Source organism: Ceratotherium simum, chromosome 2, assembly GCF_057802395.1.
Source record: "Ceratotherium simum simum isolate JZ-2026a chromosome 2, ASM5780239v1, whole genome shotgun sequence".
In the NCBI taxonomy this organism is placed as follows: Eukaryota; Metazoa; Chordata; class Mammalia; order Perissodactyla; family Rhinocerotidae; genus Ceratotherium; species Ceratotherium simum.
This window is the reverse complement of record NC_141901.1, coordinates 76,796,403-76,820,885: the sequence shown is the minus strand read 5'-3', so window position 1 is coordinate 76,820,885 and position 24,483 is coordinate 76,796,403. Positions and strand designations below refer to the sequence as shown.

Below are 24,483 nucleotides of genomic sequence, written 5' to 3'. Positions count from 1 at the left end.
TTAGATCCTTTGTTATATCCCACAGTTCCCTGAGGCTCTTTTTTTTTTTCCTCCTCCAGTATATTTTCTCACTATTATTCTGATTGGGTACTTTCTTTTGTTCCATTGTCCAGTTCAGTAAACTTTTCTCCTTCCCTTCCATCCTGCTGTTGAGCCTATTCACTGAGCTTTTTCTTTTGATTATTTTATTTTTGAGTTGTAAAATTTCCATTTAGTTCTTCATTATGTATATTATTTCATTACTGAGGCTATTTGCTGAGCCTTTCTGTTTTTCCTTTGGTTCAAGCTCGTTTGTAATGGTTCATGAAAGCGTTTTTATCATGACTGCTTTAAATCTTTGATAATTCTAACGTCTCTGTCATCTTGGTGTTGTCATTTCTTGATTGTCTCTGTTCACTGAATTGGGGATCCTCCTGGTTCTTGATATGTTGAGCAGTTTTGGTTGAAACCTAGACATTTTTGTATTATGTTGTGAGACTCTGGATCTTATTTAAACCTTCTGTTTTAGTTGACTTTTTCCAACACTGCTCTGGCAAGGGAAGGGGTGCTGCTTTGTTACTACCAAGTGGATATAGAAGTCCGGGTTCCCCCTGGCCTGTCAACACCTAGTAGGCTCTTTGTTACTGCTGAGCAGGGTTGGGAGTGGCCTCATTACACTGGATGATGGTGAAATTCCTGACTCTGCACTAGGTCTCCTCTGACACCCAAATAGGGAGTGGAAGGGGCCTCTTGTTACTGTCGTGTGGAGGTAGACATCCAAGCTCCTTTCTTGGTCTCCACTGACACTGCAGAGGTGCCTTGTTACCTACTGCCTGGGATGAAGATACTGGCTCCCTACTTGGCCTTGTTTGACACCACTCCTCAGGGATATTGGGCACCTGGTTACAGCCTTGTGAGGGTGGAAGTCTAGACTCCCCACTTGGCCTGTGCATGTGGAGGTGGGGCCACAGTTTTTTCTGTGGAGTTTGACTAGAGTAGAGTGGTTATTGTCTAGAAGTTTTCTGTCTTGCTGTGCTGTCCCTTTCCTAGTCCTTTGGCTAGAGAGAGCAGGTTTTTGTTGAGATTGTTTTTGTGTGTGCCTGTTTATGGGTTGCCATTGTCTACTGCTCCAAATCTGGGATATATGAGGCTAAAAGAAAACTTAGAGAATTCACCACTGTGTCGTTCCTCAGGTCCCAAGGGCCCTAACTAGTCTGCCTTCTTCTCTCCACCTCTTAGAGTCTTATGTTTGTCTTATGTGTAATGTCCAGGGTTTTTAGTTGTATGTAGTGGGAGGAATAGCGAAACATAGGCCTAGGCCATCTGCCTTGAAGTGGAAGGTGCTATCAGCTCTTTTTTATAGGACAGTCCATGTAAACATATTTGTAAGTTGTAATGATAACACATGTATCCCTTGTTGACTGCCTGGAAACCTCACAAGAAAGCGTTTGCCAGTGTTCAGAGTTGGCCTTCACCCTTCCATATAGAAATTTATTTTGTCAGTCCCTGTGGTGATTGAGTTCAAGGAGACTGATTCAGGCTAAAAACATTCATAAGAAAATGATGCATGCAATCAGACAATCAATTTATTTAATTCATAATGATTACAAAATACTACTTCCATGAGGATCAGATAGTGTTTGGCTGGACAGTACATTCACAGTAAATGGTGCTAAAGAAAGAATCAGGTAAATAGCCTCATAGCTTTCTTTTGGTGCAACTTTGTTGCTTTCTACTTCTCATTGTGTACATATTTTATGGGGAATAAGTTATTCTTCAGAACAGTATTTGGGGATTCACACAGTTCAGGATTTAGCCTAGAAAATGCTAAGGATCCACTTTAATTCAGGTATCTGATAGCACAAGCTCTTAGAGGCCAGCATATCTAGCTCTACAATAGACATACTTGCCAGGGAGTTCTGACAGGTCAAGTTTTGTGCCACGGCATCCTCACCCATAGACATTTCTCAGATAGATGCTGCCAGTTTCTTCTGTGATTTCTCTTTGCCTACAATCCTTACTTGTGAGTAACCTCTTTTTTCTATACATGTACTAATGCCTTTAGGCAGTTTACTCTCAGGCCTTGCTGATAGGAGCCATTTTTTTTAGGAGTAATTAATCTGGGGTCATGGACCCCCCTACCCATGGGTGGGCTCTAAGTGGAAGCCTTGAAATGCACAAGTCAACCTTTCTGGAGGGAGGGTCCATAGTTGTCATTATATTCTCAAAGAAGTCCGTGACCCAAGAAATCATTATAAGCCACTAATGCATATTTTTGCTCTACTCTATTATGCATATATAGCTTAAATGTCTTATAAACCACCTTAGCTTATTATCTACTGAAGTCTTAATATTGTTATTAACAATTTCTATGTTTTCTTTCTTTGATAATAGATATTAAAAATTTGGTCATTTTTTCCGTAATGTTCTTTGCCTTTTATATATTATTTACCTGTTATCTAGCTATAGGTATATTTTTACTTGAACACGCAGAAGTTTCAGTATTTGAAGGCAAGGCAATTTATTGCTCTTTCCTTTTGCTGTTTCTTTTATCCCTTTAGTGCTAAACTGTTATCCACAATACAGAAATACTACACATTTTGAGCATTTGTGAACAATTTATTTTCTGCTGAGACCATTGCAAAATTGAGCTTTGGCAGGAGGAGGGGCTTATATTCATGAGTCCTTTAATTTGTACAGAACACATAACTTACTTCTCTAAGTTATTTAATACAGTGAACAAACATATTAATTAATGTTCAAAGAGAAATGGTGTTCCCCAAAACAGCAATCTTAATGTTAAAAAAATTAGTCATTAAGAGATAATGTTGTGATTTAAAAAAAAATCTTTTCTTCAGTTTTCTAGTTTTTCTTTGGTCTGATATTCACATCTTTGTGACTTAATGCTGTGTAGAATTTAGGTTGGTGTTTTGTTAGCTTTATCATTATATTCTTTTAATAAATGAGGCCTTTAATGCCCTGTCAATACAAAAATAGGTAATTATTGGTATTATGAATGGTCTTTTAACAGACTTGAGTTTGTTGATAATCTGCCATGTGGAAAGGTTCATTGAATTGAGATATGTGCCACGTTCAACAGGAGCCAAAGAACTAGAATTGCCATAGAGTTCTATGTCGATTTTCAGCGTTGGGCACATTAATGCTAGTGGTGCCTGACCTGCCTGTAATTTCATGACTCTCAGATAGCACCACATGCTATTTGCAGGCTATACATTTTGTGGTGGTTCTGAAATAGCTTGCATAGCAGATTCTCTGTAATGATTACTCAAACATGAAAAAACATTACTTCAAAATGCATCTTAAGTATTTTAAATATACTGCCTACGTTCTCTAAGTGCACTACAAATGTGCTGTAACTAATAAACCTTCCCCGTTGACTTAAGAGAGTCTCAGAAGAAGCTGTACTAACTAGATGCAGAGCATCTTGGATAAAAAAAGAATTGGAAATATCGACTACTTAGTAAGTAAAGAATATGGCCATATTGCAAACACTCTTACTGGTTTTAAGTATTGTCACAGGAGAAAAGAGATAGTCATTTACCATCAACAGTAGTTACTGTTACTGTTCAACTAAGTGAGATTTGATTTTCTAAAGAGATAGTGCTAATAAAAATTCTTTATACTGTCATTATCTTTTATGTAGTTTTAGGGATAACATCATGTTAATAATTATCCTGTTCATTTAAGCAAAGTAAAAACACTTGAAAAATAAGAAATGCATATAAATATATTATTTGAATGAGAAAAGTAGTGACTGCCGTATTTGTACCTTTTCATAATCTAAGAAATTTTTTAAAATTGTGGGAAATATACAGTTCATATAATTTAATATGCATAATGAACCAAGAACAATGATTAATTTTTAAAACATTTTAGTTTCATAGTCCAGCTAGAGTTTTAGCACCTTAAAAAATAAAAAAATCCCCAGACTAAATAATAACTTTTTAAAAATATTTTTAATTAATTTATTAGCTAATTTTCAAGGCAATTATTAGGCATGTAAAATTTTATAAATAGATGGAGTAATTATAAAAACTATTAATATTGCAGTTTTTCTTTAATCATTATGTTTTCTATAGTTAAAATGGATACCTATTTATGAAATAACACATAAAATCTGCTTCTTTGCCAAATATTCAATTTTAGAAAAACTAGTGAAAGTAAATTCAGCATTTTTGATTGTAGGTGAATCTTTTAAAGGCAATTTCATGCATATCTGGGCTGCTAGAGGAAACCTCGCACTTCTGTCAGCACTTGACTGACAACAGCACTGTTTTATTTCTCTTAGTAGAAAAAGGAGGATATGTGGACATAACAATACTGTAATAGTTTTGGACTATGATGACAATTTGAAGTTGTTTGGAAGATAAGATTCCTTTAATTATTGAATATAATAATGTGCACAGGCTTTCAATAATACTTATTGAATTTAATCCGGAACAACTTCCGAATCCTATGTAGATGCTTATAGCATCATATGTTACCTTGATTTATAGGCTCATTTGGAAAATGAGAGATATGCTTTCTAACATGTGGTATGTGCTTCTTAAAAGTCTATCCTGGTTCCTTTTTCTTTCTAACCATTTATTCTTAGCCTCTTTCTGTGGATTGTCTTTTTCACCTGCCCCTTAAATGTTGGTATTTCCTAAGATTCTGCCCTAGAATCTCCTCCCATGCTACGTATTCTAGATTATCTAGGCAGTTTCATCCATTCCCATGGTTTTCTCAGAGGTCTTTCTTCTACTTGAACCTTTATTCTTAACTCTCAACCTATGTGCCCAATTATCTACATAACATCTCCTGGATGACCCAGGCAATCTAACAACTTGTTCAACATTGAGCTCATCTCTTTCTCCCCGCATTCCCAACCAACTCGTCCAAGGAAAAAAAGGGTGCATACATATGCATATACATACAGCATATACGTGCTTCTCCTCCTGTTTTGGAAAGCTGACTGCTAATAAGCAGCAGGCCTGGCACTTTTAATTCAAGTCTTCTGAATGTGAATCCTCAGCTCAGAGTGTACTCTCTGTAACATGGTGATCATATCTTCTGAACCAAAAATTAAGATGCATGGTCTGACAATATTTGAAGCCTGAACTTATTATTGTAATTATACCACATTGCTTTTTCTTGTCTCTTTACTAAATCGTCAGCATTATGGTAGGCAGATACTAATAATAACACATGTGATATAAAATTGCAATTATGATAAGTACCAGAAGTGTAGTATTAGGTATGTATACATATGTTGTGTGTGTGTGTGACTTGACCTAGTTAGAGATCTGTTAATGGTTCCCTTGCAAGTGATGATTAAATTCAATGTGAAGGTTGAGGAGTTCACCAGGCAGGGTTAAGATAGAGGGAGAATGGAAGAGTGTTCAAGGCAGGTGAGATAGCTTGCAGACAGATCTGGTGGTCGGTCGGAGGATGCATGCTATGTGTGAGCAGCTGCTTCTGTGCAAAGTAATTTACAGTCTTGTTAGAGATTTTTTATTGCCCTCATTTCTTCCTTCCCCTTTTCTTCCTTCCTTATTCTAAAAAATACTTGAAGTTTATATTAAATAGAGAGTAGTAGAAAGCAAAATGTAACTGCTTTTCAAGCTGCATGGTAGACAGTGATTTGAATTAGAGGAACCATGGAATTTAAGGAATCAACATAGCCAGGACTTATCTGTAATGCAACAGCAAAAAGAAAAAGGATTTGTTATGGTGTTGTTTTTACCCTTGTTACTTAAAATCACACAAGCATCATCACTGCCCTGCTACATTTTGATAAACCAGGGTGTAACTAAATCCTGAGTAACAAATTTCAAAATCTCTGTTTAAATTATAAGTGATTTATTTTCTACATGCATTTTTTGCTGTGAAATTTAGTATTCCATGCAATCTGTCTTTGTGTGTTTGAGAATTAATTCTGGCCCTAGAAGTTTTATTAGAATGTAAAGTGACTTTTGAACTACACTGAAGAACTCTCTGGTCTGTGGTATTTTAAACTTGATGACTCTGTTTATTCTTTGTGTGCATAAGTATTACTCTTCAAAGGTGAATCTGAAGTTTTAGTCCTCAAAACATTTCTTCAGCTGCTCTTACCCAGTTCTTGAATAGGAACATTATGTTCCAAGAACGGAAAATTATTTTCAGTGTTTTATAACTTCCTTATAGTGTCTTTAAAAACTGAGTTCTGGGGCCGGCCTGGTAGCGTAGTGGTTAAGTCCGTGCACTCTGCTTTGGTGGCCCGGGGTTCGCAGTTTCGGATCCTGGGCATGGACCTATGCACCGCTTATTGAGCCATGCTGTGGCGGCGTGCCGTATATAAAATAGAGGAAAATTCGCACAGATGTTAGCTCAGGGCCAATCTTCCTCAGCAAAAAGAGGAAGATTGGCAACAGGTGTTAGCTCATGGCCGCTCTCTCTCACCGAAAAAAACAGAACCTGAGTTCATATCTGTTTTTCTTTGCAGAAAGGGCTATTGCAAGACATGAAGTCCGAGAAATTGAGCAGCGACATACAATGGATGGCCCTCGGCAAGATGCGGTTTTAGATGAGGAGGAGGACATGGTGATCATTTACAACAGAGTCCCCAAAACTGCAAGCACCTCTTTTACCAATATTGCCTATGACCTGTGTGCAAAGAATAAATACCACGTTCTTCACATCAACACTACCAAAAATAATCCAGTGATGTCACTGCAAGACCAGGTAAACACTACTTAGGGAATACATAAATGTTTTCTGACACTTCCTCACTCAAATTTTGTATCTCAAGGGAACAAAGCATTTTAAGGGATATCTGTGCTGATTCCAATGAATTATAAGTCTCTTGGGGGAAGGGATCAACCAAACTTTTCTGTAATTTTACGTTCTTTACAATATTTGGTACATTTTGTTGCATAAAGTATGTATTCCAGTATTTGTGAAATAAATGAATAGCTTGAATTTTTGAAGAGAAAATATGAAATATTTTTAGCAAGATACCCTGCAATAAAAATCACTATAATGTCTCAACTTATGATAGAGAAATCTTTATTTGATGAATACCTGTGTTCTGTATGACTCAATTTTGTGACTAACATCCTGAATTTCATCTTATCTTTACTAGTAATATAAATATTAGCTATAAACTCCTGGGGAAAAGAGGTTTTGGCTTATATTTTTAACATAATCTTGCCTTTTAAGTTGTCAAGAAACTTTAGATAAACAGATGGAGAGAGAATTTTATGAAACAGTTTTAAGAAAAGTGGAGGAAGTTATCTCATGAAATGAAATTTACTCATCTCTTTAGCATTTTCTCCACACTGGAGTTCTGCGTATGATTGTAAATAAATAAAGTTCCTTACAAATATTGAAGGCAATGGAAATTGGGCCCCATGAGAAGAAAAGATAATATTTGAAAATACAATCTAGGATCAAATACCATATTGGGGTAGCCTTATTAGAAAGGTAGTTGTGATAGTCAGAGTTAGAATGTATTTGTCTGTTTGAAAGCAGCTGAACTTGTTTTATTGTTACAGAATTGACTGTTATCGGACTCTTGAGCATACCTATAATCCTTCCACTGAAGCAAGAGAATAACATTAATACCCAAGGTTAAGGTTCGCTTTCTTTCTAGAAAGCTGTTTGTAAAGGCTGATAGTATATGGCATATTATCTGCTCATATAATTCTTGGCTGTCTGCAGTATCCCCAATTACTCTTTTTCACAGAACCAAAAATCTACATCCATCAGCCAAACCAAATAACTCTTCTATAAATGAGAAGAAACATGAGCTTATTTAGCTAAGTGGGTCATAAAACTGTTCATTATATAATATTGTGTATCTCAAGGGCAAGTATCTTAAATAATCAGTTTTTATACAGTGTGTAGTAGATTTTAAATCTGTTTGCATGATTGCTTTTCAGAATATATCTTGATTTAAAAGGAACATTTCTTAATGTTCATATAATAATTTTAGGTTTCTTTAGTAGTATTTTTTAGAAAAATAAAGTTAGCTTACCTATTCAGTTTTTAGAGTCGTTTTGTGTCCAGCATTACAAAATTGTCTGGCAGCTACAAGATGTCTGACAATGACATTGACCATTTTTTTCATGACATATAAATCTACAGAAGCTCACCACATATGACATATATAGGCATCCTGTGGTGGTACATTTTCCCAGTTGCATTTGGATGAGATAAAGATTCTGTTTTCCTTTCACTAGCTTGTTAGTTATATATAGGGAAAAAAAAACCAGCAGAAGAAAAGCATAAATGCTATCTTAAAAGCAATTGGATTACATAACGAACAACGCTTAAAACATGTTTGTGTGGAGGAGAGTAGAGGAATAGTCTTAATCATTAGCTGACATACTTCAAAATGTCAACTGGTAGTGCAAAACTTGGTCTTAATTAGAAATGGCTTAGATGCCAAATGTTCTCTAATATACCATATTTCAATTGTTTATTGGTCTCTTGTTCTATATGGAAGCAGTTCTTCAAACAAGGCATAGTTACTGCTTCCCTTTCTTGGCATGACAGATAGCATTTTTATTTCACTTTCAATCTAATAAATTTCATCTAAATGTAAACTTTTAAATTATATTGGATGCCTTGAAAATAATTTTTTAAATATTCCCTGAACTCCATCTTGTATAACATACTTTGATTTTAATACCATATTTTTGTTCTTGTGTACTGTTCTCAACTGTTTTATTAAAGTAGGAATTAAATGACCTATTTTGCTTTTCTTTCTTCTCTGAGAAATAGTTTGTAGTCAATATCTGACTCAAGTGAGACTTAAAAGATGAGATTTTTGTTAAATCTGCTGTTGTCCCAACATTCCATTTAAAGCTCTGTTAACTCATAAAAATATCTTGGGATATAATAGGTCCCAAACTCTTTATTCTGTCACCTACCAACCTCAGCAGTCCAGTCTGCTGAATATCTGCCTTTAGCCCCAGCTGTTTCCTAGATGTATTTTGTACACACTGTACTAGGCACTGTGCTAAACTGTTTACATGCTTAATTATTTCTCTTAAAAATTTTAGAGGCAAAGCACAAATATTTTTAGTCTGGTATAAAACTATGAAATCTGTAATAGCCACGTATGTTCTGCCATCCTTAGAAACAGTTCTCAACTCTGCTTTCAAGTTTTCATTTATTTATTGAGTATGTAATATATACACAAATTGTGCTACATTCTTCAGGGAAATACCAAAGAAATAAAAAGCAAGGCCCCATATTTCAAGGAGCTTATTTAAATTTACGTGGGAATGTAAAATGTAGATGCAGGAATTATGAGGACCATTTAAAGAAAACATCAGTTTATGGTATTCTCGCCAAAATGTTTAACCAAAAATGTTTCTCACCAAAGTGTTTAACCTAGACCTCATCTTGAGGAAACAGACAAATCCATATTATAGAACATTCTCTAGAACAACTGTTGTGAACTCTTCTAAAATGTCAGTGTCATGACAACCAGAAGACAGGCGGAGTCAGGAGTAGGGTGGGACAGTCTTCTCTAGACTAGAGAAGGCTAAAGAGACATGGAAACAAAATGTAATATGTGATCTGATCCTTGATCAAAAATGTCTGCTTCTTGCTTTCAAATGGTTGAGAAAAATTAAGTGTGTGAGTGCGTGTAGAGAGAAAAAAAGAGATAAGTGGCAAAATGTTAACACTGGATTTTGGTAAAGAGTGAACTATTCTTGCAACTTCTCTATAGATGAGGAATTTTTCAAAATTAAGAAGTTGGGATAAAATAAGGAAAATTAGAACAAGGAAATTAAAAGATAGTGGAGAATATAAGGCATGAGAAGACTAAGTAACAAGAATGAGGTGTACTCAGTCGTGAGAGTTATATTTTTGAGATGGGCTTTACTCAGTTAATAGACAGGAATTGACAAGAGACAGCTTTTCAGCTGTCAGCTTTTCTACTTGGAAAATGAAGTTTACTCTGCTGTCATGAAAATGTCTGTACATTAGAGAACATCTTTAAAGGAACTAAGTCAAATAGGTGTAAGTGGCAGCATCTTTTATGATCTTTCTTAATTCTTTTCTGCTGTCATATATTTAGATCTGTGATCATATTTAACACCTTTCTGTTAAGACATTGGAAATATCCAGAATTTGCATTCTCTGTGGGACAACGTAGTAAATTTTTTTTCTTTTAATTTACTGTTAAGCCAACCTCTGGTCATTTGCATTGGAGCCCATGGTTTGGTATTATTTGATAATACATATTTGATAATCAGTTGTAGATAATAACTTTTCAGAGCAGCACTTTAACTGAGGCTTCTTAACCTATAATGTGTATCCTAATCGCCAGTTAACATGCAAATTCCCATTCAGAAGGACTAAGATGGAGACCGATATTCTAAATTTCTAAAAAGCTTCCACTTGATGCCAAAATTGATGCTTCTGGTCCTTGAACCACAGTTTGGGTAGCAAAGATCTAGAACATGATTCTCAGTGGGGTTGTGGGAAGATGCATGTTATAATCTTCCCAGGATGGTGAGGTACTTATCTTTAAATTCATATTCTTACCTTCCCAACAAAATCCAAATGCCTTAACTAGGCCAATAGGCCCTTTTTAGTCAAGCCCTTGTCCATTGCTCCAACCTCTTATTTACTAGCCACACTGGGCTCTTGGTTCATTGAATGCACCAAGCCTTTCCCACTTGAAGGCCTCTGTGCACACCATTTCCTCTTTGAATGCACTTCTCCCGGCTTCTCAGGATTGGCTTCCTGTTACCCATTTAAGGTTTCAGCTTAAATGACACCCTCTTAGAAGAATCTTACTTGGCCATCCTATACATCAAATACCTCCTTGAACTTACTGTGTACCATCATTCTTTCTGTATCTTTCCTATTACTTACTGATTTATTGGTTTACTGTCTGTCTGTTTCTCTATTATAATATAAGCTCCTTAAGGGCAGGAACCTTGTCTGTCTTGTTCACCACTGTATCCCTTGTGCTTAGAACAGTGCCTGAGACATAGTAAATACTGTGTAAATTTTCTGTTAAATGAGTGAATGAACAATTTAGATTCTGAAGGCATTTCTTAGCTGAGCATAATATCATGATGGTAATTACTGGCAGAGTGAGCCCCTCTGATTAATGGTAATAAGATCTACCCTTGTGTCAGTTGATTTGGGACACACACCCACCATTCCCACAAAAAAAGGATGAACAACACAATTCTGAACTTTAATGAAGATATTATGCTCTATTGCCGCTGAACCTTTCATGTATTTTATCCAACTATTACTCAGTTTTTCTCTTTGTGTAGAAGCCTTCCTCTCTAGTTTAGTCTCATAAAGCTACCCACGGCTGTGCAATGAGTGTTTATTTTAAGTATATGCTCGAGTAGGAGTTTGGTGTATAGTAATTACCCAAGTTAATCATAGTATTCATTCAATAGGTAGTAATTACAAAGTTGGAATTTGGCCAGGATGTTCAGGATGACATTCCTACTTGTAGATAGTGAAACATGTTCTTTTGTGATCACAGATAATCATAATGTTGAGATTAATCTTATTAAGAATGTAGGTCTAGATATGCTGTTAGTGAGATGGTGCTTTCTTGGTTTTTTCCTACAGCACTGGTTCAGGTCTGATTCAACTAGCAAATAAATCACACCACCACTCCTTCCATTGCTTGTGTTTTCCCTAAAGGTCTCTTCTGATTACTTGCTAGTCTGACTCTGCTTGAGTTATAAAATCTGACAAAAATCACAGTTTAGGATCTGCTCCAGGCTAGCCATAAAACCATCTCTTTTCATGTACCATATCTAACTGCTACTTCTGCAACATCCTTCTTGGTAGCCTATTTCAATCAGAGCATGGAAATTCTCTTTGAATAAAGTCACTACGGTGACTTTAATTCCCCTCCCCAAGCCACAGTTTTCAGTGTCTCCTTAACTCCGTTTGATACTAGTAGTTTTGCTCCTTTTCACCTATCACTTTACCTTTCATTAGTGCCAAGTGTAGTCAGTGAGACTTCACAAAGTGAACTGAGTAGAAGCTTGCTCACCTCATCTCCACTTCCTCCTACTCCTCTGTATTCCTTTTTTTTTTTTTTTAATTTTTATTTTATTTATTTATTTTTTTCTGAGGGAGATCAGCCCTGAGCTAACATCCATGCCAATCCTCCTCTTTTTTTGCTGAGGAAGACTGCCCCTGGGCTAACATCCGTGCCCATCTTCCTCTACTTTATATGGGACGCCGCCACAGCATGGCCTGAGAAGCGGTGCGTTGGTGCGCGCGCGGGATCCGAACCCAGGCCGCCCGCAGCGGAGCGCGCGCACTTAACTGCTATGCCACGGGGCCAGCCCCCTTCTCTGTATTCCTGAGCTTTGTCTCGAGGTCTTGGCAGAATGCCCCGCTGCAGAGGAAAACCAGAAGGAAACAAACGGAAAGACAAGGGCAGTGGCGCAGGAGAAGAGCGGAAATGAAAGAGCAGAAACTGCAAGTAGAGGGTGAAAGGGAAGAAATGGAGATGGAGAGAGTAGAGACAGGGACGGGTACTCAAAACAGGGCTAAAAGGAGAAGGGGCTAAATTAATACTTCGAAAAGAAAACTTAAAAAAAATACTGTTCTTGGGGCCAGCCCGGTGGTGCAAGCGGTTAAGTGTGCGCGCTCCGCTGTGGTGGCCCGGGGTTCACCGGTTCAGATCCTGGGCGCGCACAGACGCACCGCTTGTCAGGCCATGCTGTGGCGGCGTCCCATATAAAGTAGAGGAAGATGGGCACAGATGTTAGCCCAGGCCAGTCTTCCTCAGCAAAAAAAGGAGGAGGATTGGCATCGGATGTTAGCTCAGGGCTGGTCTTCCTCACACACACACAAAAAAAGGGGGCCGGCCCCGTGGCTTAGCGGTTAAGTGTGTGTGCTCCGCTACTGGCGGCCCGGGTTCGGATCCTGGGTGTGCACAGATGCACCGCTTCTCGGGCCATGCTGAGGTGGCATCCCACATACAGCAACTAGAAGGATGTGCACCTATGACATACAACTATCTACTGGAGCTTTGGGGGGTAAAAAAAAAAAGGAGGAGGATTGGCAATAGATGTTAGCTCAGAGCCAGTCTTCCTCAGCAAAAAGAGGAGGATTAGCATGGATGTTAGCTCAGGGCTGATCTTCCTTACCAAAATAAATACTATTCTTCAAAGGGGGTTAATTAGTTTGTTCTGTCCTTGGAGATCCGTTTTGAAGAAGCAGTTAGAATGGAAGGGAATTGCGGTAGTATGTGAATGACGCTTCTGAATGCTCAGACTATTCCGTGGATTAGTGTGAACCACCACTTGAACCTTATTGACATCCTTTGTTTGCTTAGCACTTGTTCTTCCCTGTAAAGGGAAGGTAAATCTCAGCTCAGCATCTTTTGATTTATTGCAAATTGTAAATCAGCCGCAGCTTTATTTAATGAGACGTTAACATACTGCCTTAGTTAAATGTTGATGAGATGAAAGGAAAAAATGCGTATGGATATATATTAAGTATGTAGCCTTCAGTATTCTCTTAGTTGGAGATTAGAGAAAGATTCTGTGTGTTTTGGAGACTTTAACAATAAGAGAGTGTAGAGAATTTAAAAGCAATAATAACCCACCTGAATTTGCCTCAGAAAGAATCTCGGAAATAAAATTCCAAGTCCTACGTGGACATTTAGAATAAATCTCGGGCGGGCCCCATGGCTTAGCGGTTAAGTGAGCGCGCTCTGCTGCTGGCGGCCCGGGTTCGGATCCCGGCGCACACCGACGCACCGCTTCTCCGGCCATGCTGGGGCCGCGTCCCACATACAGCAACTGGAAGGATGTGCAGCTATGACATACAACTATCTACTGGGGCTTTGGGGGAAAAAATAAATAAATAAAATCTTAGAATAAATCTCTTAGTTTTGACTGGCAGTATTCAGCAATCCCTGAGGTTACCCAAGACAATAAAGAGGCAAAAGTAAGTCAGTAGTTGTGGTTGAAAAACAGTTGTCCAGTAAGAGAGCAGTGAACAGGGTGGATTGGAAGTTGAGATTATAACGAATGTAATAAGGAAAATAAACAATTAGAGAGAGACATCAACAGAGCTGGTGGATCTTGGAGGTTGAGGGGTTTTTGAATGACTGGATCTGAGGGGTTTCCTGATAAAACCTGATATTGGATAAAATCCAATAAATTGAATTTTGGATAGCAGTGGATAAAACCTGAAATTTTCAATGTCCAAGTTTGTTGATCAGAATCATGATATGAATGATATCTGCTTTCCTTTCCTTTCAAATCCCTCTGTTTTTTCCCCTTGTTTAAAATGGACAATAATAAATTAAGGAAATTAGCCAATGGTATAGAAGGATGATTGGACTAAAATCTAAGGTATTGGGCTTCAGTTTCTTTATCTATAAAATAAAAAGTACAGGATATCTCACCTCTAAAATGATGACTCTAAACAAGAGAGCTTGAGATTGGTGACAGCAGTGGAAGAGTCATGCCTTGTTCTCTTCTCTGCCTTCACCAGACTCTTCCCTGAGTCCAACTGGAGACACAGCCCTTTTTCTTATTTCATTAGTTTTAAACCATGTATCTTGGAACGCTTTGGTTCCAGTGAGCTTCGGGCATCACTGGTGGGGGGTGGAAGGAGGAGATTGAGTAGGCAGGGTTCATTTTGCTCCTGTCTCCCCTCCTGTTTTATATATTGCAATAGCTTCTAATCTTTAAAATTTTGCTTTATTTCAGTATATTTTTTTCTATATCATAAAAATAGTCAATATGAGAATATATCCTTGCTGAAGAGCTTCTGCAGACCTCAGGCCTCCTTTGCAGGCACTACAGAAACAAGCCTCACCTTAATAAAACCAAGAGCTAGCTCCTGGACCTACACATGCTGGAGCTTTGCTCCTCAGTGTGGTCCGCTGACCTGGCCATCACGTGGAGACTGGTTAGAAGTGCAGAATCTTGGGCCCCGCTCCAGACCTACTGAATCAGAATCTGCATTTTAACAAGAGTCTCAGATGATTCGTTTGCACATTGAGAAGCCCTGCAGCAGCCCAGATAGTGTCCAGCTTCCTGGGCTCTTCACCTCACGCTGAAGGACACACACTGGATGAAGTGTGTCCTTAGGAGGCTTTAGATTAACCCTGACTGTCCTTAGGAAGGGTGGAGGAGAAAAGGATACTTGAGGTTTATACCTAACTCTTACCTCCGCCTGACTCTTTTTTTTTTTTATGTGAGGAAGACCAGCCCTGAGCTAATATCCAATGCCAATCCTCCTCTTTTTTTTTTTTGCTGAGGAAGACTGGCCCTAGGCTAACATCTGTGCCAATCTTCCTCTACTTTATATGGGACGCTGCCACGGCATGGTTTAACAAGCGGTGCCTCGGTGCGCGCCTGGGATCCAAACCGGCGAACCCTGGGCCGCCGCAGCGGAGTGTGCACACTTAACCGCTTGCGCCACCGGGCCAGCCCCTCCGCCTGACTCTTTGAGCACAGCGATCTCTAGGTTTGTACTGTGGTCCGCCATGATATTTGGCTTATATAACAACATTTTCTCAGACTTCAGTCCAGCATCTCCTTTCATTTCCCTTTTACACCATCATATCCATATTAAATCTCAGCATCTGGAAAATAGAGCTAAGTTGCTAAGTATGTCTTAAGCACCCTCCCATTCCTATTCTCTTTGCCTTCTATTTCCGCCTTATTTTTGGCTGAAATACAGAAACTGATTTTCACAAAACCAAAGGCTTATATGAAGTAATTTACCATTAAGTGGCACTTATAAGGACTTTTCATAATCATTTCATTTCAAATCCTTAAAATTTTTTAAGGATGCAGCTTTTGGGTTATTTAAATTTTTATTTTCTGTTTTTCATTTGCCATTTGATATTTTTATTCTATTTGGTGCCTTACTTGAAGAACAGATAGGAAAAAACATGAGAACATCAAATCACACATTTATATGGCTCTTTGTTTTGGTGGGGAAAAATTGTAAATATCTGCTAAAATATAATTGTGTGTTTTCTTTTTTTTTTAAACTCTTTCCCTTTGTTCTTTTTTTTTTTATTATTATTTTTATTTTTTCCCCCCAAACCCCAGTAAATAGTTGTATGTCATAGCTGCACATCCTTCTAGTTGCTGTATGTGGGACGCGGCCTCAGCATGGCCGGAGAAGCGGTGTGTCGGTGCGCGCCCGGGATCCGAACCCGGGCCGCCAGCAGTGGAGCGCGCGCACTTAACCGCTAAGCCATGGGGCCGGCCCTAATTGTGTGTTTTCTAATGCAACATAATTTTGTTATCTACATTCAATTTTCAGGTTTTATTTTAAGGGTGTGTGTGTGTGTAAGAGGAAGAGAGTAAGTTGAGGTTCATTTCATTTCCCTTCTAAAAACTTCATTATTTCTTTTAGTATGTGAGTTATTAATGCTTCCCCTAAAAAATAAATTTCCAAGAACTTTCCATTTTTCCCCAGTTCACATCCTCTAACATATGGCTGCTTCTGCTGTTTGCCTACTCTGCCCTACCAATAGGCCTTTTCCAGGAGGCAGCCATCATCATTCATTGCTATTAATTTATTGACTAATCTGGTAAGAAGTGCTCCAGAATATCTCCATGTGACAAACTCTATTCTAAAATGTAAATGAAAGATTGATAAATTGTCAGAAGTGTGCAGTTGACAGTCCTGTGCATTAGAGGCTGAGGTTCCAGCTTGCGGATGCTTCAGTCCAGTATAGGGTGGTAGTTCCCCTACCCCTCACTCCACCCCACCCCCCGCCCACACTGTGTCTCGGCTCCAGAAGAGATTCTAACCACTTGCCGTTGATCAAGCAGGGATTTGCTTATCAAAAATATGTGCCATTTTCCTTTGAGAAGTTGTGTGTTACCGCTTTGCAGCTGATGACACCTAGGTTTAAGTTCTGTATTAACCAGTTCTTAAAATTTTTTAAGTATATTTACACTTAAAGAATTTTTCATATTAACTAATCTTTTGTGTAGTTTTAATTCCAGTAAATTCAAATAGTAATATGTAGATATTTTTTAAAAATTTTGTTTTACCTATATCACATCTCTAATTTTATTGATCTTTTTCTACCAACAAGCTTATGATATCTGCTCTTAGCTCTTTAAAGTCTTCTGATAATCATCATCTTTTCTTGAATCATTTTGGTTTAAGGATTAGTTAATTTTCGTTTTATTTGTTGTCGTTAATAAATATGAATTTTTATGAATAACGAGTCTCTGAGAAGAAAACAGATTTGAGTAGAATGTCCCTATACTGGAGTGTTGCCTGCTTTAGCATGTGCACTGGTACCTACCCTCCCCTCACCCATGTAAATGTACTCACTGTACAGCATTGTAAATGATTGCATTGTGTGATTTTTGTCTTCAGGATCCTCTCTCACTTTTTTCTGTGTATGGTGATAGTAGCTTTCTCTATGATGAATTAGTAATTATGGATCACACTGTGCTTTCTTTAGTTGAAACCTGTGTTTCATGCTCTGTAATTATCAAACTGGTGTGATTGGTTTTAAATGCCTAAATGGAAAGTGTTTCACTGTCATCAAATTTCATTTTCTTTAAATTGTACTTAAGTAATAAGTATGTTCTTCTTTTTTTAGGTGCGCTTTGTAAAGAATATAACTTCCTGGAAAGAGATGAAACCAGGGTTTTATCATGGACACGTTTCTTATTTGGATTTTGCAAAGTAAGTTATACCTAAAATGACACACTAAAGGATGCTTTGTACTTTAACCACCTAACAAGGAATAAATTCATTAAATTGTTATTTTTTTTTTATTGAGATAACCTTGGTTTATAAAAATTGTTTTGATTTTGATTTAAAAAAAAATGTACTGGCTTGCCTTTGCCACTATTAGATATGTAATTTAAATACACCTTCTAGTGTTTTACTGCCCTCTAGTGTTCATAAATTGATAATTGTCATTAATTTTAGAAATTTAAGGTAGATTAAATTTAGGTAATACCCTTTAAAGTTATTTATCATTATCATGTTTATGTTTCTCATACAACCAAATGACACTATTCCAGGAGAGTCAAGTTTTAACCTAGAGGCCAGTCAGATTATGACTTACCCCATCATTGACTGAGAACTGAGAAAGCAAAGAAGCCGTCACTCAGTTATTGGTGCCCCGCTGTGTCTGCTTCTCAGCCAAGACACAGTGAAATGTGCACTTTCCCTCGGGCCACCTTGTTTTAGCTTTAAAATTGTGATACGTTCAAAAGAACTTTTAAAAAAATGGTGATTTTCCTTTATAGTGATTTGCCTGAGACAGGAGATAAACAACTCATTTTCCATATTTTGGGGGAGGGATGCAGTCAGGATATTTCTATCATAATTCTCTCAAGAAAAGTTCATACAACTACAGGCCTGCTTACAGTATCCAAGCACTATGTGGCGCCCCCTAGAGCCTGTGCCACATGAAGTACTAATCAGAAAACTGGTCAAAAGGAATATTTCTAAACATGCAGCTTATGAATCCACTGGAACATTTTTTGTAGCACACAGGGTACCATTATCGCAAAATCTCAAATCAGACCTTTTCTCTAGTAAGATTCTGCACTGGGCCGGCCCCGTGGCTTGGCGGTTGGGTGTGTGCGCTCCGCTGCTGGCGGCCCGGGTTCGGGTCCCGGGTGCGCACCGATGCACCGCTTCTCTGGTCATGCTGAGGCCGCATCCCACATACAGCAACTAGAAGGATGTGCAGCTATGACATACAACTATCTACTGGGGCTTTGGGGGACAAAAAAAAAAAAAAAAAGATTCTGCACTAACTTTAAAAACATTAAAAATATATTTTTTTAATTATTTAAGCTTCGACATGTTCGCCCAGTCATTTCGTTAGTAGTCATGACTCCAAGTAATACACCTTCATGTGTTTGTCAACTTTAAAGAGCATTCTGTGTAACATTTGAAAATTAAATTGATATCCCATTGTCATTTTAACTTCTTAAATTTGAAAAGAAAAAGAGTTGAATGAAATATTACTGATTCAGATTGATAATAAATCTTAAGTTTTTTGAAAAGCATGTAATTAAAAAGGAATCTCTCAAATATTACATATAGAAAACAATATATGCTTATTTCTAGTTCCTCCCACAGTACTCAAGATCTTTCAGTAAAATGGTAGCTTTAAAGTTAGATGTACATTTTTCTATAAATAATTCATGCTGCAATATTGAAAACATTTTATAGGCAGCTTTAAAATAAACTGTTTTTTCTTTACAGAGGCGTCAAACCAATTTCATAACTTCATTCACAGGCATATTTTCCCTCAGGGCTGCATTACCCTTCAACTGACTGTTTGTTACCCTTTCACCTAAATGATTTATTTTTTCCACACATAGCTTGGTTTCTTTTTTTTTTTTTTTTTTAAAGTTTATTTATTTATTTATCTCCCCAAAGCCCCAGTAGATAGTTGTACGTCATAGTTGCACACCTTTCTAGTTGCTGTATGTGGGACTCGGCCTCAGCATGGCTGGAGAAGTGGTGCGTTGGTGCGCGCCTGGGATCCGAACCCAAGCCGCCAGCATCAGAGCGCATGCACTTAACCGCTAAGCCACGGGGCCGGCCCCTAGCTTGGTTTCTAATACTTTAGCTTTTCATTATGAAAATAATCTATTGAGTACTTTTGCTTTTAGCAAAAGTCTTGTACTTAGAATGAAGATTTGGTATATGCTAGGATTCTTGCCGTTGAAAAAGTATAAAGCTTCTTGAAAAGATTAATCTCACTTATTAAATACTAACATGAACATTTAAGGGTTTGAATGTTTTCATAATCAGTCTCATATTATTGGAAGTGAAAAGTATTGTGAAAATTTTTAATAGACTTTTACAAGATTTTAAACGAATACCTAAAAAAATCAACTAGAGGAAATGTATTTTCATGTATATAGTCAAGAACTATTGTAGCTGTAATTAGGATCTTTTAAAATAAATTTTTAGGTTGACAGCCATACTCATCATAAGTAAATAAGGAAGAGGAAAGAAACATCACTTTACCAATTTTTAAAGTACTTTATTCTTCAAAACATATTCTTGACTGGTATGGTACTTTGTGGAGGCCATCAAAATACTTGCCTTCAGGAGAGAACAGTTGAATTTGGTGAAAGAAATATTTAATCACATAACTTTTCACTTGCCTTAGCAGAGACACTAAAAATTAAAGAGTGGAAACCCAGGAAGTAAGATAGAGAAATAAAAAATGAAAAGTTCTTTCTAGTTTAGACTGCTCAATAAGAAGCACACATTCTGTTTGCAAGCCTCTGCTCAAGCCATGTTTTAGTTATATTTATCTGGTTTTTTAGAATAATAGCAGAAATATTTTCTTGTTACATATTTGCATTTCTATCTTGTCTTGCTCCTTTTTGTCTTAATCCTATTCTTGACTTTTTTAGCACATTCCTAGTTCTCCCTTCCATTTTTCCCTCTAGTGTTGAATTACTGTTATATTTTCTTTCACTTAGGGGACAACAAAATTTTTAAATAATGTAGATATAATAATTAGTGTCATAAATTGAGAAATTTTCCAGTTAAAAACAATTGTATAGGTGGGACATTTTCAAAATCTCCTAGGTTGCGGGCAATATAAAGTTGAATAAGGTGCCGTTCTTGTCCTCAGTGAGTTCACTGAAACCCCATTTTTCCCACAATTATCAGTTCATTATGTTTCGTTATAAATAGTGTAAATATTACAGATTACCCTCCCTTTAAAATTCATACTACTCATTTATCAGCAGCATCTATTATCTGCACTTTGATTTTCTTTGAATTTTACAAAAGAAAAACATGTCTTTGAAAAACCTTTTTCAGGAACATTTCCTTTATAATGAATAATGTTCGGCTAAAAGAAAACTGTTTTAATGCTGGTTTCGATCAGACTCTGCTGAGATTTTTCATGATCTAGCTACCTAAGGGGTCACATGTCAGCATCTATCTTAGAGGTATTTGGAAATTATTTTAGATACAACATAGTCAGTTTTATTCAGGCGCACATCAGGCGGGTGCCTTTGTGGTCGTCCCCAGGAATGAGCATGGGTTTTCATCATTGTCCTTTTGGTGTCTCCATATAACCCCTCTTGTCTTTTTCAGAACAACTGAGGTGAATCAGTAAAGAAGCAGATATGTCAGGACAAGAACCAAATAATTAAATGCTTCACTAGGTCTGAAATATCCTAGAGAGGAATAAAGTGACAATATTTTAGGCCTAAATAGAGTTTGGTAGTATATAGATCATGTGAGATTGTCCCTTTCACCTTGTGCTTCTCTGCTGAACCAGTTGAAGTTTACACCGTTTTCTACAGCTTTCAACAAATATGTCACAACACTGTAGAGACATTTTTTAAATTATTTTAATCATTACAGGCAGTAGACGAGAGTTGCCCTTTTTTTTTTTTTTTTGTGAGGAACATTGGCCCTGAGCTAATATCTGTTGCCGATCCTCCTCTTTTTGCTTGAGGAAGATTGTTGCTGAGCTAACATCTGTGCCACTCTTCCTCTACTTGATATATGGGATGTCACCGCAGCATGGCTTGATGAGCAGTGCGTAGGTCCATGCCTGGGATCTGAACCTGCGAAACCCGGGCTGCCGAAGCGGAGCACGTGAACTTAACCACTATGCCATTGGGCCGGCCCTGAGCGTAGCCTTTTTATTGACCCTGTACTACTAGCTCTTTCTACAGCACTGATCCTGCAGACGGCTAAGGAGCAATCTCTCAAGTCAGACGGACCTGCAGTTAAATCCCCGCCGGTTCCTTACCAGCTCTGCGGTCTCAGCCGCATTACTGCAGATCTTCAGTTTCCCCATTTGTGAAATGAGGATAATTAAAGTAATTGCTTCATGGGTGGTTGTAGGGATTAAATATGATAATGTATGTGAAGCACATAGTTCTGTGTCTCACACAGAGCAGTGTTATGTTCTTTTAAAATTCTGTCTTCTTTCAGTTACCATGTTGTCTTACTGGTGTTTTCTTTTTCTCCCTGACTGAATCTGTGCTGGCCCTTCTATTCCAACTCTTAATAAGGCATTGCTCAATACTCTGTATTTGCCTCCATTACTCTCATTTGGGAAGTTTATCCATCTTTATTTATCAAGACGTCAAGCAAGAAGTGAGAGGCATCTTGGACAACCCTTTTCTTCACCACATGTATCTAATCAGTCACCAAGTCTTTTGAGTCTGGCTTCTTTCACTTAGCATAATGCATTTGACATTCATCCAGTTTGATGCATGTATCAATAGTTAGTTCCTTACTGAGTAGTATTCCATGGTGTGGATACTCTATAATTTCTGTCCTTTGCCAGTTTCTGGATACTTGGGTTGTTTCCAACTTTTGTTGATTATGAGTAAAGCTGCTAGAATATTTGCATACAGGTTGTGTGTGGACGTATGTCTTTCATTTCTCTTGAGTAAAACCTAGAAGTGGGATTGCTGGATTTTATGGTAACTCTGTAAGACACTACGAAACTGTTTTCCCAAGTGGCTATGTTATTTTGCAGTCTCACCAGCAGTGTGTGAGAGTTCCAGTTGCTGTGCATTCTCTCCAGCATTTGGTGGTGTTAGACCTTTTTATTTAAATTTGGGCCATTCTAATAGATGCATAGTAGGTGAATGCCCTTTTTAAGAAATAAATAATTACTTTAAAAATCATTTATTCACAACATTGTCATCAGTGGGACCAACAAATACCATCAAGTCATTCACTATTTTTGAAACAAGACAATGAGAACTTGCCACTAGATGGATTTCAAAGTTTCTATGAACACTTGAGGGCTAAGAGGGTCCAGTATAAATACGTATAAGACAGCAGTGCCTCCAGTGAGACTGCTGCTTAACTGGAGATGTTAAATCTAGTCTGAAGCAGAAATCTCAAAGCATGATGCTTCCCAAAGGCTGTTCAGCCCTTTTCCAGCTTCATCATCTTCCACTTAGGCTTTGTCTAGTCAGTTGACAAGATTCCTTCCAAATGTTCTGAGTCTGCACCTGTTCTTTTAACCATTCTTGATGTTCACTCATCTATGCGAGCTGTGGAGAGTGTAGCTGTGAAGGAGCAAGCCTCGTTTGTGTTCCTTGCCTTGTCAAACCACATGTGCTGACATGGCAAGAATAAGGATCCTAAAATGTCTCCTTACCAACCTGCTGCTCAGATTATACTTTTCCCCTTTGATCCTCACATAACATCGCAGATTTCTAGCAAATATGCTCTTCTCTTCCTAGGAAGATCACGTTCTAACAGGTCAATAATAGTTTATTTTCCTGGAGTGAAGGTGGGTTCTCTACTCATCTACCTGAGCCCTCCTGAGGAACAGCTCATGACTGGCCAGGGTTAAGGGTGGAGTCTGCGACCACAGAACATATTTTTCCCATGTATTTCGTTATTGTCCCTCTACGGTTTATTCCAAAACAGCAGCCAATGGCCTTATCCCCCCCAGCTAGATATAGATAACATTGACAGATAACACTGTGTAAGTTTAAGGTATACAGTGTGATGATTTGATACCTGTATATGTTGTTAAATGTTTACCACAAGAAGGTTAGTTAACACAGCCTTTACCTCACATAATCGCCGTTTTGTTGTTGTTGCTACTATTATGGTGAGAACATTTAAACTCTACTCTCATAGCAGCTTTCATGTGCATGATAGAGTATCGTTAACTCTAGTCATCACGCTGTACTTTAGATCCCACACCATGACACTTCTCTGCTGACTCAGTCAGGCCTTCCTCCTGATGCTTATAATGGTCTACAAGGCCCACATGCTCTGCACTTCCCCCACCCCACCCCATCTCTCTACTCTCATTCTCTGTTATTATCCCCTTTCTGATTCTGCTGCAGCCAGATTGATCTCCTTGCTGTTCCTCAGAAACACCTGACACTTAGCTGCTTCAGGGCCTTCACACTCGGGAGTCTCATCTTCCTGGAACACTTTCCCCCAGATAGCTATATGGCTCCCTTCTCATCACATAGTACTAGTGATGCCTTCCTGAAAAACCCTATTTTGAACTGTCCTCTCCCCACTTCTCCTGGCACTCCCTATGCCCTTTCGCTGCATCATTTTTCTCTCCAGTACTTTTTACCATCTGACATATTTACTTATTTCCTTTTTTATATTCTGTCTCTCCCAAGTAGAATCTTACCCCCAGAAGGATAAGGAATTTTGTCTTTTTTTTTTTTTCATTGCTGTATTCCTAGAATCAGAATAGTGCCTGGCATATACTGGGTACACAGAAAAGTATTTTTTGAATGAATTAATGTAATAGAAAAAAAGAATAGAAAAATGAGTATGACGTTCTAATTAAGAGAGACAGAATTAGCAAAGGCATTTAAGGAGAAATAGGAATAAGTATGGTCTGTTAGGGAGGTAGGAGAGGTGGGCCGACCTATAACAGATAGATGGTGTCTTTGAGGAGAGTTGAAGATAGATCAATAAGGTGGTACGTAACACATAGGCAAGGAGACATTAACAACCAGGCAAAGGAGTTTGGGTTTGATGTCAACATAAACAGTAGAGTTA

At 37.9% G+C, this 24,483-nt stretch overlaps 1 protein-coding gene across 4 annotated transcripts in view; it reads left to right on the top strand.

Moving 5' to 3' along the window:
- The window catches only part of HS2ST1 (heparan sulfate 2-O-sulfotransferase 1), a 193,088-nt gene that overhangs the window by 146,195 nt on the left and 22,410 nt on the right, over positions 1-24,483 (top strand). For all 4 annotated transcript variants that reach the window (XM_087448068.1, XM_004442912.3, XM_087448055.1 and 1 more), the window contains exons 2-3: positions 6,464-6,702; positions 17,573-17,658. In XM_087448068.1, coding sequence (XP_087304194.1) covers positions 6,464-6,702; positions 17,573-17,658 — 325 coding nt within the window. The remainder of the gene's footprint in view (positions 1-6,463; positions 6,703-17,572; positions 17,659-24,483) is intronic.